At 33.7% G+C, this 14358-nt stretch overlaps 1 protein-coding gene across 1 annotated transcript; it reads left to right on the forward strand.

The window, feature by feature from the left end:
• Positions 1-1361: 1361 nt before the first annotated feature.
• LOC136810419 (phosphatidylinositol-binding clathrin assembly protein LAP-like) lies at positions 1362-10272 on the forward strand. Its single transcript, XM_067066984.1, has 13 exons — positions 1362-1507; positions 2001-2143; positions 2382-2457; positions 2652-2754; positions 2908-2947; positions 3458-3514; positions 3693-3752; positions 4131-4411; positions 4631-5097; positions 5380-5616; positions 5932-6215; positions 6422-6652; positions 8322-10272. The coding sequence occupies exons 1-12, from the start codon at positions 1387-1389 to the stop codon at positions 6608-6610; spliced, it is 2058 nt and encodes a 685-aa protein (XP_066923085.1). The 5' UTR covers positions 1362-1386; the 3' UTR covers positions 6611-6652; positions 8322-10272.
• Positions 10273-14358: the final 4086 nt, after the last annotated feature.

Raw genomic sequence — 14358 nt, forward strand, 5'->3', positions numbered from 1 at the left:
GTTGTCTGAAGATTGAAGATTCAATGAGCTTTGCTCTTCAGCTATTTCTAAAAAACATCTAATTAATAATTAGACCATAATAATTTGAGATGGTTTTTAATCAATGATAAACAACTTTTCAGAGCTCTCTGGTGCACCCATAGTTTTGACCCCCCTTTCTTAATAAGGGGGGATGAGACCTTCCAAATGTAGAAGAAAGATTTTGTTTTGCATCTCTTGAAAACTAGAAATTATTATTCTTTCATCTCTAGGACAAGCAACCATAACATCAGACAGTTCCATCAATATGCCAAAAACATTTTGTTCAACCACCTTCACTTCAAGATAGGCCACCATAGAATGAACTTCCTTTTATAGGATGAGCCATATTCATGCTGGTCTTCATGCTTTTAGCCTCGCACTCCATCGCAGAGGCTAATCAATTTTAATGACTTTTTTGACTAATGACCAAGTTAAAATGTTTTAATTTTTTTATATTTGAGTATGAAAAAGGCATGCATTCAAATAATAAAGGTTTAAAATGTATGAACGCAGCATTTTTGAGGACCCACAACTTTTAAACTTTTCAAGGTACACACTTGAAATTTTCAGCAATGAAACACTTCAGGGATAGCTCCAGGAAAAGTCAATTTTGAGTTTTCATATAAATCCAAAATGGCGCCCTAGAAATTGAGTTCGAGTTTTCATACTAAATGCCAATATTTCAAGCTAAAACTTGGTTTTCTCTGGCCAAAATCTCAAAAAGACAAAAATGATTTCAAATGGTGTCCTGAAATCTTTGGATCTTGGAAGTATTTTGAAAATACTCTCAGAGAACCATAATGGTTTGGGTCAGAAATTTGCCCAAGTTTGCCATTATGGAATGCATTTCCCACTAAAACGCGACATTTAGAATTAAAGTCTAATTTTCTCAGGCTAAAATCTCAAAAATGCTTTCAATAGGGTCCTGAAATCAAATGGTGTTGAAAGTATTCTGGAAATACTCTGGGAAAACTAAATGGTTTGGGTAAGAAATTTGCCAGAGTCAGCCATTATGGAACTAACTGTATTTCCTACTAAAAATGTGATATTTATAGTTAAAGTCTAATTTACTCATGCTAAAATCTCAAAAATGGTTTCAAATGGGGTCCTGAAATTTTTTGGTGTTGAAAAACTCTTGGAAAACTATGTTAGTTTAGTATGAAGTGAGACAAGAGCCATGTTTTCTAAGAACAAGGCATGTGGTGTTGTCAGAAATTTTGATTGTTGTCATATTTTGTCAATTGCCCTGAATTGCCAATAATAATTTCATTGAGGAGCTTCGAAATTTAGAAAAATTACATGTTCTCATCTTATAATTAACAATCTTATCTTGTTTTATAGATTAGGTTATAAGAAAAGCACAAAATGAATGTAATAGATAGAGTAGAGTCTGCAAAACACACTTTGACAGGATCTGGAATTGGAAAAGCTGTTTCTAAGGCTACGTCACATGAGATTATTGGACCTAAAAGAAAACATGTGGATTGTAAGTAAAATTTTTTTTCTCAAGATGCTTTATTGTTGGGCTTTTTCACATTAATTATTTTTAAAGGTGACAATTCACATTATTTTGGATATTAACCAAAACCCTTATAGTTTTTGGCTAGACAATCCTCCATCAAAAAATAATTCATTCTTGCACTTTTAGATTTTCTACCATGAGTCGATTTATTATTTTGAGAAAATCTGAATTGCTAAACATTACAAATTCAAAAACAATTGGAAACAGTGTTGCCTGGCTGTGCCATCTAATTTTTTCATAAACCTGAAGAAGTTATAAAATGTTTTCTGCTAATCCAAGCTTAAGTTGAGAAGTGTCCCATAAGCTCCAGGGGCATGTCTTGAGGGTATTTGTCTCTAGGGGCAATTGTCCAAAAGGGTAATTGTCCGAGAATCTTATTGAAATGGGAATCTTCCATTAGTAAGCCTAATGTGAGAAATTAAAAATCGTGTATTTTCTTTAACCTTTTCATTTTTAGATATTACACATTCACTTGAAGCCACAAACATTAGTATTCCAGAAGTAGCCGATAGTTTGTTTGAGAGATGTAATAATTCTAGCTGGGTAGTTGTCTTTAAATCCTTGGTCACTGCACATCACCTTATGGCTAATGCAAACGAGGTTTGACCATTAGTAGTAACTTTTCAATAAACTGTGTTCTTATTTTGGTAATTATTTTCATAGGGGTCTTGATTTTCAAAGAAAGTTATAAAGATAACATTTGTAGATTGTTGTCAAGAGTTTTTAATAATTGTGATTGATTGAACAGCGACTGTTATTTTTTTGTTTATTGTTGGTGGGCATCACTTCACAAAGTCATAGATGTTAAAGTTTTCTCCCTTTTTTTTCAAATTTCCAGCGATTCATTCAATATGTTGCTTCTCGGCAAACACCATGGATGCTACAAACATTTTTAGATAAGGGTGGCATTCAAGGTAAATACACCAACATTTATTTACAGCATATTGTTTCAAAAGTTCTCCCGTATATTACCTTTTGTTTTGTTGCACAAATTATTGTGCTTTCCCTGACAAAGAGTGACCAAAATATTCACGATACAAGTTTTAGAAATATCAATTTTAAGATCTAAAAGTAATGTTCCCTGACATATTTTCTTTTCTTTCTGTAGGATATGACATGTCACACGCTGTTCGTAGATATTCCACTTATCTAGCAGAAAAAGCATACTCATACAGACAAATGGGCTATGATTTTTGTCGAGCAGCACGAGGGTAAGCAGCTCTTTACAGTTTTGTTCTAAAATCTTTTGTCATGTAGAGCGTATGTTTCATTCTGTTTTTTGTTGTAAAACTGACGTGGAATAAAGATGCTTGGGGCTCAAAAGCTCTACGGTTTCGTTATATTCCCTTTCTTAATTTTTACAGAAGAGATAAAGGAGTACTAAGAAACATGGACACAACAAAGGTATGGCTTTGTATTTTTCTTTGTCTTAGCACATTTTCTATTAAATCAAAGAACAAAAATTCTTCCGGCTGATACCGGTATGGCATCTTTCCAGCACTTTTCCAACACTGTTGTTGAGTCCTACAATTTATAATTACAACCGAGAAACATTTTGACAGTAGTAGATTGTGTAACTGCTATTATTTGTTAGAAAAGAATTTGGACTGAGTAGAAACTTTGGCAAGCAATTTGCTAGGAATGTGCCTGTAACAAAGAAAAAAGTAGGCAATTCGGTTGCAACAACTTTTCTGTTTTTGCTGGAAATTTAATTTTACCTTTTGCGTGGCTACTATAATTACATTGCCGGCTCCACCAAACAAATATATCCAGCAAAAACAAGGTTGGTTTGTTACCGGCAAAGATATTATGCCCTATGAATTGGTCACAATTATGATAAAAGTGTTATGATATAATAGATGCACAAGTATGACTTGATTTTGATTTTAAAGTACCCATTTGTCTTGTTTTCAGCTACTTAAAGCCCTTCCAGTCATACAACAACAAATCGATTCACTCATATCAACAGAGGTACCAAAATGATTTTATTATCAATTTATTATCGTGTTTGTATGCCATCTTTATTTTATTTTGGATTGTTGTTTTGAAAGGGGAATCAAAAGTTACATTTTTGTAACTTAGAATTGCAAGGAAACTTAAATACATTTACAGAATAAGTAACAAATTAATCTTTCTATTCTCTCTTCAGATAAATTCAAACGACCTTACAAATGGTGTGATCACTGCTGCTTTCATGCTCCTTTTCAAGGTTTTAACTTCATTCATTTGTTGAATGCATAACTAGAAAGACCACTGAAGACCATCGACCTACCCACTCTTAAGGGGTACCTATCCACTCTTAAGGGAAACCTATCCACTTTTAAGGGGTACCTATCCGCTCTTAAGGGGTACCTATCCACTCTTTATAAGAGGTACCCCTATCCACCACTCTTAAGGAGTAACCCCCTTACAAAAATTTAATTGAAATTTTTAACCCCTCAGACCCCATTTTTTCATTGAGGTGAAATTTTCAATCTTTATCCATATTTGAGGGAAGCAATACCCCCCTTTTAGGGTGAGATTTTTGAACCCAAGGGCAATAGCTTAATAAAACCTAGTCTTATTGTTGATTGTGTTGTACTTTTAGGATTTAATCAGAATATTTGCATGCTATAATGATGGCATCATCAATTTACTGGAAAAATATTTCGAAATGAAGAAACTGGATTGTAGAAATGCTTTGGAAATTTACAAAAAATTCTTATCAAGAATGGAGCGTGTTTCCGAGTTCCTGAAGACTGCAGAGGATGCTGGAATTGATAAAGGCGACATTCCAGATTTGACAAAAGCGCCAGGCAGTTTACTGGAAGCTTTGGAACAACACTTGACATCCCTGGAGAAAGGAAAAAGTGCAGCGCCACCAACAAAGTAATAAGCTAAAAAGTTTCATCCCCCATTTTCCCAATTTTTCCATGATTGTACATTTGAGTACATTTTGACTGGGGAGAAAAAATAAATAGATTTTTGCAATTTTAAAGAGAAAACACTTTTAAACTGGTGTGTAGGAACACAAAACTAAACTGTTTAAAACTGAGCTATTGTTTTTTTGTTCACAAGGTAGTCTGATTTTTAATTTCTTATCTTTAGACCGTTGACATTGCCTGCATTCAGTGGTGATTCCTCTATCAGTGCTTTCTCACAACCAGCATCTGCCACTTTCCAACAACCACCACCAGTTCAAGCCAGTAACAAAGAAGAAAGCGACTATTTGACGGAACAACGAAAAATATTAGAAGCTTTCGAGAAGAAGAAACAATCACAAGATGTCGTCGTCCAACAAAATAATGTGGTGCCCAATCCTCTTAATCCTCCAGCAAGCAAACAGCACCAACAGTCTGTCAAATCTCCTTTTGCTCCAAGCCAACCGTTCGCCGCCCCAAGCCAACCAGCTCAGCAACCAACTCAGCAACCAACTCTAAACGGATCTGCTTCCACAAACAACAAACCGTCAGATGATTTGTTGATGCTTGGTGGCTCCTCAAACGCGTTTTCAGTACAAAACACAATGCCATCCTCTAACTTCGCCTCTGCATTCAACTCAACACCATCTTATGGTAAGATAAGTGAAATAGTTCGAGGTCAGGGAAGCATGTGCCTTCCGGCCCGGCGATTTTTATGTTTTGAAAAATTTTATTATATGTCGGTGTGTTTTGGTTGAAGAGATTTCTTGAATCCTAAATACTTGAAAATAGACAGTGTGACCAAACATACAATTCGAGCCTCGAATAGTTTGAAATTACTTAAAGCTAAGCCAAGTGAATTCCGCATGAGATTCGATTTAAAAATTCCCTGTTTACTTGATTTAACCGGTTAAGATGTTAACATTTTTCTCCTAGGTCAACCCCAACAGAACATGTTCGCTCAGCAACAACAATCCGTCGATTTCAACAACGCTTTTAACAACACTTCTACCTCTGCAACAGTAAACTCATCAAGCACACCAAACCTAATTGATGATCTGTTACAACCTGAACGACCAAGCAGCTCGTCAGCGGCTATGACCACTATGGATAGTAACGTCAGAATGACTGGAGATTTGGATACCGGACTTCAACGCATGGCTCAATCTCTAGGTACAACTCACTGAATTGATCCATGAGGAACCGCCATTAGATAACCTTTGGACCTCCATGCTTAGAAAATCAAGCTTACTCTTTAAGAGTGAAAGTTAATTTTGAATCCTTCACACTCGATCTAATTTTGTTCGAAAGGGAATACTGCACGATTGATTCATAAACATTTGTTTTTTTATAAAGATTACTTTGACGCGAGATAAGCTATTTCAAAATCAATTTTGAATTCTTTCTGTTTAAAAGAGGCCATTGTATTATATGGTAGATCGTTGATGCATTTAGTTCCCCTCCAACAATTTTTTCAATCTTTTCTAGACGGTTTAAACATTAACCCCAACACAATGAAAGCGAACACTTCTAAAGGTCATCAATGGAATCAACGTGGTGAAACGAAACTGACTGGTGGCAATAACTACCAAATACGAAATGTCACACCCTCCACCCTTCCGCCCATGAACACGATGGGTGGTATGGGTGGTGCACCTATGGGTGGAATGCAACCGCAAGGCATGATGGGAATGAACAGCATGGGTATGATGGGACAACAACAACAATTCCAAATGCAACCACAACAGCAATTTTACGGCATGAACCAAAGGGTATGAATATACTTCAAAAATTTCCATCTAAATGCTGTAGTCTTTTTTTTGGGGGGGGGGATGGGGTAAAAGCTCGATGAAAGCCTATAAAGATTAGCCAAGAAACATTTTCGTGGAAAAAAATTTATTCACCATGTGGCAATATTGTCCCTGACCAAAACTTAAGGTCGTCGTCATCTTAACAATTCTATTTACTTCAATTCCAGCCGGCATTCGGTGGAGGTATGATGCAACCACAACAAGGGGGCATGTACAACGCCAACATGGGTATGTCTGCCAGCGCAACAGGTGGTTTCAACGGCATGCAGATGCGACCGCAACAACAACCTATGATGATGGGAGGAGGAATGAACTCGAACAACCCGATGATGATGAACAACGATCCTTTCAAATAAACTCATTATTTCCCTTTTGCCTCTCACACCTATAGCTAATTTGTAAGTGAGCTTATTTCGTTTGCTAATTTTTTTGTTTGTGATGATGTGTGATGTCTCGGATGAGGCATTGGTAGAGTATCATAACAGATGACTCTCTAATTCGATCAAGGGATAAGCAAAAGCTCTCTTTGAAATACCAAAAGTATTTTAAACGATATTCCATGTTTTTGTTCAAATTACAAAAATATTCCAATTATGGACGTTCGAATTAGAGATATGACTATGTTCAGAAAGTGTCATTTTTTACTGGAGTACTAGTCAGTCTTGAAAAACTAATGGAAATAACAAGGAAAAATATGAAATGATTGATAATTATATGAAAAGCCAAAAAAAGCACAATAGTGTAGTAAAGAATCAGTTTATGTTAGTAGCTGGGAACACGATGAAGATAACGATTAGTTTAGCAGTAGAGGATGGTACATGAACTAGTATCATGGTTATTACCAATGTATGCAGGGCCGGCGAAACCGGGGGGGGGGGGCTAGGTTGCTGTAGTCCCCCCCCCCACTTTTTTGCAAAAAAAAAAAGAGTGAGAGAGAGAGAGAGAGAGGGTGAGAAAAAAGACTTGGTTACGTTCAACAATGAAGCCAAAACGGTTTAACAATCTTTCTTTGCTCCATATCCATATAAAAATCTAACGGATAAACTTGATTTAGATGAAGTTGGTAGAGAGTTGCGTCGACTCGAAAGCATTGCTTTAATTACTTTGGAAAATTTTAATTTTTATCACTCTCAATCTACTTTTACTTATGAATTTTGAACATGTAAAAGTCCGCTTTATTTACTTAAAGGTTTCATTTTGTTATTATATAGTAGTATATTCTTTGGTGATTATCAGTATAAAAAAACGCCTAACTTTTTTGATTTTTTCATTCCAATAACTTCACAAAAATTAAATTTAGACCACTTCTAGGCCAATGTAGAGTACCATAATTTCAAAAATTTTATGGCCCGTCGGCCCCAACCATGGTGGTGGGGCCTCCTTAGTCACTATATCATTTAGCCCCCTCACTTTTAAAACCGATTCGCCGGCCCTGGTATGGCAAAGCGGTTGGTAAGAAAGGAAGAAAGCAACGATGAAGAAATGGTGAATCAAGTTTTAGGCTGCTTTAAAGGGAATAGCGCTATACTTATAGTAGGGGTCGGAGTTGCTGGTAATTCCATGGTATACTTTGAAATACATGCTGATGTCAGCCCGAAAGCTGATTGGCTTAACCGACAGTTATACGTGGTTTGAGAGTATAGCTAAAACTTTGTTATGTTTTCAACAGTAAACGAAAGTGAATGAAGACAAAATGTAAACAAAAAGATTGCAAAGAAGTTTTCGAATAAATTCACAATAAAATGTCTTCATTTAAAAATAGAAACACTCGATTTCATTCAAAAGAAAAAGACATTCTTTTTTTCTTTCAGTTTTATGTAAGTCTTTTTGTATTGTTGTTGAACATTATAGTAAATTATATTCACTTTTTTGAATATATTTTTTGGAATAAAGTCACTTTTGGTTTTTGTTATGATCCAGCACTCCTAAATACTCCTCCGTATGGGTGTTTGTGCCAATGCTAGATCAGCATTTCATAAATATACCATGCGTCGTTCCCTTAGAGTGAAGGATCTTTTTTTTTCTTCTGTTACGTTATATTTTTCCCATTTCTTGTTTTTGTTTCAGAATTCTTGATCATCCGTTGGTAATGATTGATTTAATGAAAATGTAAATAGAAGAATATTTTTTACTGTCCTCCAAGATTGCCGTTTTTTTCCTTTTTCTTTGTTTCTTCCATTGACACTTTCGTGCGTTATGAATGAGTCAGCCTTTACCACGTTTTCATTCGTCTTTTCTTCTGATTTAAAAAAGTGGACATTTTGATTTGTTCTTTCGCATACAAGTCGTCTTCTTTTAACGAATACATGGGATGCTAGGTCATTGACAAGCAGGGTCGGATACAGAGGGAGGCTATAACCAATGGAGGAGAGTGGAGAGTGCACTTTATTATCGTATTACCTTATATGGAAACTAATTACTCTCCATGAATAAGATAGCCTACCTCCTGTATCCGACCATGGACAAGGACGGATCTTTCACTTTAATAGTATATTCCTTTGATCGATAGCTTGTTCTACATAATCTTCATAAGAGGCTAGATGGCTGACTACATGTTTTTTTATAAGAACATTCAAAAATTTTGAAGCCTTCGGACGTCCTTAAGTTTTTGAGTTTCAAGCCTAAAATGTTCTTAACATATTTTTATTTTCACCATTTTTTGACTATTTTTGTCCATTTTCCCAAGAAATTAGGTGTTTTCGAGTGTGCGAAGCCTTATAGCAGTTAAGTTAAGAAAACTTGTTCTTAGTATTTTGGCCATCCAAGCTGTATGTTCTTATATAGTTTGTTCTTATAAAAAAAACGTGTACCATCAAATACATAATGCCGTATTTTTAAATATTTTCGTGTTTGTTTATGTTGTTTTTTTTAAAGTTATTTTTTTCTGTTTTTGATACGAGCACATTCTCACCATTGCCAGTTATTTTTTACCAGTTTCGTCTATTTTGTATTTTTTCCCCTAATGTAATATTTTTGCCCATTTGTTGTGATGACACTGTGCATTTTGTTGTTGTTTAGTTCTTGTTCTATCGCTTTATCTCTTTCTCTGAGAGATTTCAAAAATCTCATCCTTTGAAACCAGGTTGTGGTCTGACTAAATCAGATTATTTTCAAGGTTCCTTTTTATTGTGATCTCCTGACTGTGTAATTGAAGTGTTCTTTTTGTTGTTTTTTTTAGGAAGGGACAAAATTTAACGTGAAGAAAAAATTTTTTTTCAAGCTTTAATTAATCTGTTAGAAATGTAGCAAACCGGAATAGCTGGCCTATTTTTGAATTTTGCTGTCCTTTTTTTCTTTCTTTAAGATATTGCAATACAGTCTGCCTGAAATTTATATCGCTTTTTGATCACTAATTCATAAATAAAAGCACTTGATTTTTGATTTATGTAAGTAAATCGGAAACGTGATTTTCAACCTAAATATCTGTAATTTTCCTATGATTGTCTCTGTTTGTTTTTTTAATTAATTAATTAAAACCTTATTTATCATCATTTTAATTAGTAGCAGTATTATTTGAATTATTATTGATTTAAAAACGAGAGATTTGGACTACGTGTTAAAGGTATTGTCATACCAATTCCGATTGGAAGAATGTGCTTTTCCAAAGAAAGCCATTATTGAGAACAATTTTGAGTATATTTTTCTTCGTGTGAGATCACTTTTTTCAAGAGCAGCGAGGCTCAAAAACAAAAAACAATAATTTAGGAACTACATATAAAGCATAATACCTCAAAACAGAATAAGAACAATTTGAGACTAAAAAAAGAATTGGTTCTTAGGTCATTTTTTGATTCGTTTCCCTTGGTTCCATTGGATTAATGAGTGCATAATTATTTTGTTATTGGGATTACTTAATTTTGTTGATTTTTGTTATGTGTGAATGTTATTATTTTCTGTCCTATTTTTTTTATCAAGATTTGTTTATCAATAACTTTTACTTTACTTTGTTTTAGTTTATGTTTTTTTTTTTGTATTATTAAAATTATCAAAATTTGGAACTTTACAACTTTATGCAAAACACTAAAATTGTATTCAACGAAAACCTTCAACAGATCGATATGGGATGAAGAAGAAAAATTAGATTTCGAAAAAAAAAGAAGATTTTATTTATCCATGACTTTACCAATTTTGATACGGAAAAAAGATTTCGGCAAATATCCTCTGAGTACAAAAAATTGATTCTTTAACAACTTAGGGAAATTGAATGTGCAATGGTAAAACTTCGTAAGGGAAAATGCCAAGTTTTAGGGATCTGATGAAGTTTTTCCGGGCGGAAATATTTTTCACCTTTAAGAGGATCGTGACAAAGACTTTCATTAAAATAGCGAAATTTTGCCCGACTAAGTTTTCTTCCTTAAAGTAAATGCATCAGAAGAAGTTTTTGTAATTTTACTTACTTTTTCCTGTGATTAATCAAAGTATTCCAAACATTTATCCTTGGTATTTTTCCTTTTCTCTCGGAAATCCTGTTTAAAATTTTCTTTCCTTCAAGTCTCAGTTAATTTTTACCTATTTTTTCTTCTTCAGATTTAAAAAAAAATATGATAGATTTGGACATTTTTCACAGCCATTTCTTCAACTATTGCAACGAAATCCAACTCCTTGTGTAAGTATAGTATATAAAGTATAGTATATACGTTTTTTTTTATAAGAACGTCAAAAATTTTCGAAGCCTTCGGAATGTTCTTAGTTTTTTGGATTTGAAGCCTAAAAATATTCTTAAAATGTTCTTATTTTCAGCATTTTTTGAACACTTTGATGTAATTTCTTAAGAAATTGCATGTTTTTAAGTCTTCAAAGCCTTAGAATGTTCTTAAAATGTTCTTAAATTTTTGGGCCTCGAAGCCTCATGTTCTTATATAGTTTGTTCTTATAAAAAAAAACGTGTACTTTATAAAGGATTTAACTTATTGAAACCAAATCCATTAATAGTCCAGTGTGTAACGGACGGGTCTTCTTTAGGCAGCCTTAGAAATGTCATGTGGAAACGTTATTAGTCAAAAACCTGAATATATTCTTGGGCAAGGTCTTGAGAAATAATTTCTTACTTAATCTTTAAACAAAAGCTCTTTCACTTGGGAAAATGACGAGGATTGAAATATGGATTGCTAATGAAGAATTTTTCTATTAAAAGAACAGTCAAATTAATGGAATTATTCATAAGAATTATTGTTTCCCATTGTATGAGAGTCTATACTAATGAGAAAGTTGGAGCAAAGTAAATGACATTCAGAAGTAAAATATCCCAGTTATTTGCAGATAGTTTAAACAGTTATGATTCTTTGTTGTGAGTTAAAATACCTGAAATCTCTTTTCCTTTATGTAATAAGTTTTTCCATTTAGTGAAGGATGCACAAGGCAAGTATATTTCTTTACCAAAGAATAGTCCGCTGATCCTAATTGCTTATAAGAAAAAAATGTTTCTTACATTCAATAGATAGGGATACCATTTTTAAATAATGTATCAAGTTTTGGATAAGTTTTTATATATAGCATAGCTCTTCATTCATAAATTGATGAAGACAAGGAACAAGCAACGTAAATTTAGTTTCAACTTCATCACAAGCAAACTGGTCTTTTTCTTAGAGATTGGTTCACAGATTATACAATGTTGTTTGTGTGTATTGGATGGTGTAAAGTTTGCTCATACCAAGTGTTTTTCTTGCTCTTTGGTGAAAAAGGAAGTGACGATATTCGGTGTTTGTGACCATTGAGTTTAAAGCCCGAAGGGCTAGAGTAGAATCTCTAAGATTGTATCTAGTGGTTCCTTTTTTTTGAGGACTGTATTCTATTCAATCTGGCGTTTGTGTAAAAATCAAAAGCGGGCGTTCTGAATGGGAAATAAGTGGCTTCATTTCCCATCCAGGAGTCTAGCCCTTCGGGCTTGGACGTCAATGGTTGTGACCATGGAATTAGTATAGAGACTCTGGATTAACATCGAATGAAACGGTGGAGATGAAAATTTGAAAAGTTGAAAATTTCCGGTGTGAATGTTCAATTTTTTATACATAAATTTTTTTTGCATCTTTCTCACAACTTAAAACGTCATAACAACATATCATTAGCCAATTAAATATATATGAGTTTGACTAATAATACTTAAAGTCTCATTTGGGAATTAGATAAGTGCGTTTTGATGAGAAATGCAATTAAAATGCTCTGAAAAGTAATTGAATGGTGGAAGGAGGTTCATTCAACAATAATGTCATTACTGCAGACAAGGCACGAGAAAGTGGCAAAAATCAGTCAGTTGTTATTCCAGTGTCTATGATAATTCTATGATATGTTGTGACACAACTTTCTACGGTAGGTTTGAATTAACTTAAAATGTTATCCAACAGAAGTGCAGTTGCTTCACTAACACTGGACAGGCAAATTGAAGGAATATCGGAGGCATTGGAAGATGTTAGGATTTTGATAACTCTTTACGAAAGAAAAGGGCAAACCTTTTGGGATAATTTGGCTAAAAGCTGAAAGGTCGCTGAAATTATTATATGTAATCACATGATAACGAGTGCAACAGGGGGGGGGGGGTCAGTACTAAAATGTAAGACATACATGAGTACTAAAAGGATTTTCGCTAATTTTTGACATACCCCCACCTATTTTTCGAAAATGTTATTTTAGTACACATGTACTAAAATTATTTTGAGCAATTTAACATAGATACCACCCATTTTTTGCCCTTTTACGGGTTTAAATTTACCAAAATGGGGTCATTGTTACAAACCTAGTCGAATTTAGCGCATCAATCTGCAAAATAATATGATTTTATTACTAAACTGTGCTAAACTGTACATAAAAATATTTTTAAAAAATATTTAGAAAATTGGAAAAATTCTGAAAGATTTCTGAAGATTTTTTCGAAAATTCCTGAAAAAAAAAATCAAATTTTTTCCAAAATTGTTAAAAAAATGCTCCATTTTGGCTGATTTTAGAACAAAATACTAAGATTTTTCAAAAATTTCTTTAAGGGACCACCCTTTTTGGTATTTTAGTACACATGGTACTAAAATCATTTTTGAGCTTTTTATGCATACCACCACGTCACTAAATGTCATGATGTCTGAGATTTTAGTACCGACCCCCCCCTGAGTGCAATTCGAATGTAATTGCACGAGTGATTTTTTCGTTATTAATTTTTAAAATTCGAAACAAAAAAAATCACGAGTGTAATTTTCGAATTGTACGAGTTATTATGTCCAAAAAGAGCCCTTTTTTAAGTCAACCAGGGCAAAGTTTTAAGCTGTATTCTTTGATTGAATGAATCCTTTTTGAATCTTTTTTCGCATTTATGACGTTCTAAGATTGAAGAGTTTCTGATACAAAAATGAAGATCATAGTATTATTCTACAAGAAGTTGATTTTCTTCTTCTTCATCTTTCATCTTCGTTTTTCCATTTTTTAATTTTTAATTTTTTAATTCTTTTTTGATAATAATTCCACTCTGGATTATCTTTTTAACGAGCACAAAACCGTTAACTAATTCAAATTATGGAAGTGTTTTGATTTACAGTATGAGAGTAATGATTTCTATCTTTCGTCGATTTGACCTTTTAAATTTTTTTTTATCAAATTTACAGAAAAAAATGATTTAGTGGTGTGCCAGTTTTCCTTTAAGTGGAATATGTAACCATAAAGTTGATGTTTTTGGACCTACCCCGGTGGGGTGGAGGTCCTATAAATTCACCTCTGTCCGTCCGTCCGTCCGTTCGTTACCAGCTTTTCTCGAGATTGAATCATAGGAATCATTTGATTTTTGGTACAAAGGTGCAAAACGTTGGTGGCCAAAATGTGACGGAGCCCGATTTTCGAAAACAAATTTTTTTGGGCAAATTTGGGCCAAAAAACGGCTACAAAACGGTTTTTTTGGACTTTGTGAAAAATTGGATCATTAATTTTTTGCATGAAAGTAGGGTACCATCATAGGTAAAAGATGGCTCAAGTAGATTTTTGCAAAAAAATTTATTTGGCTTAAAAAACGCATGTTTATCTATAATAATCACTATTAATAAGCATACATCAATGTTCTTAGTCAAATTACTCAATTTTTATATGAGATAGATGTTTTTTTTGCTCATGAGGGCTTACTTTTGAAGCATAT

Source organism: Clytia hemisphaerica, unplaced genomic scaffold (genome assembly GCF_902728285.1).
Source record: "Clytia hemisphaerica strain Z4C2 unplaced genomic scaffold, Clytia hemisphaerica genome assembly, whole genome shotgun sequence".
In the NCBI taxonomy this organism is placed as follows: domain Eukaryota; kingdom Metazoa; phylum Cnidaria; class Hydrozoa; order Leptothecata; family Clytiidae; genus Clytia; species Clytia hemisphaerica.

Excerpts from the sequence above, each read along its gene's own strand:
- LOC136810419 (XM_067066984.1), top strand. The coding sequence starts at position 1,387 with ATGAATGTAATAGATAGAGTAGAGTCTGCAAAACACACTTTGACAGGA. Across the intron at positions 2,755-2,907 it reads TTTTGTCGAGCAGCACGAGG|AAGAGATAAAGGAGTACTAA; the intron begins GTAAGCAGCTCT and ends TAATTTTTACAG. Across the intron at positions 5,098-5,379 it reads CAACTCAACACCATCTTATG|GTCAACCCCAACAGAACATG; the intron begins GTAAGATAAGTG and ends TTTTTCTCCTAG.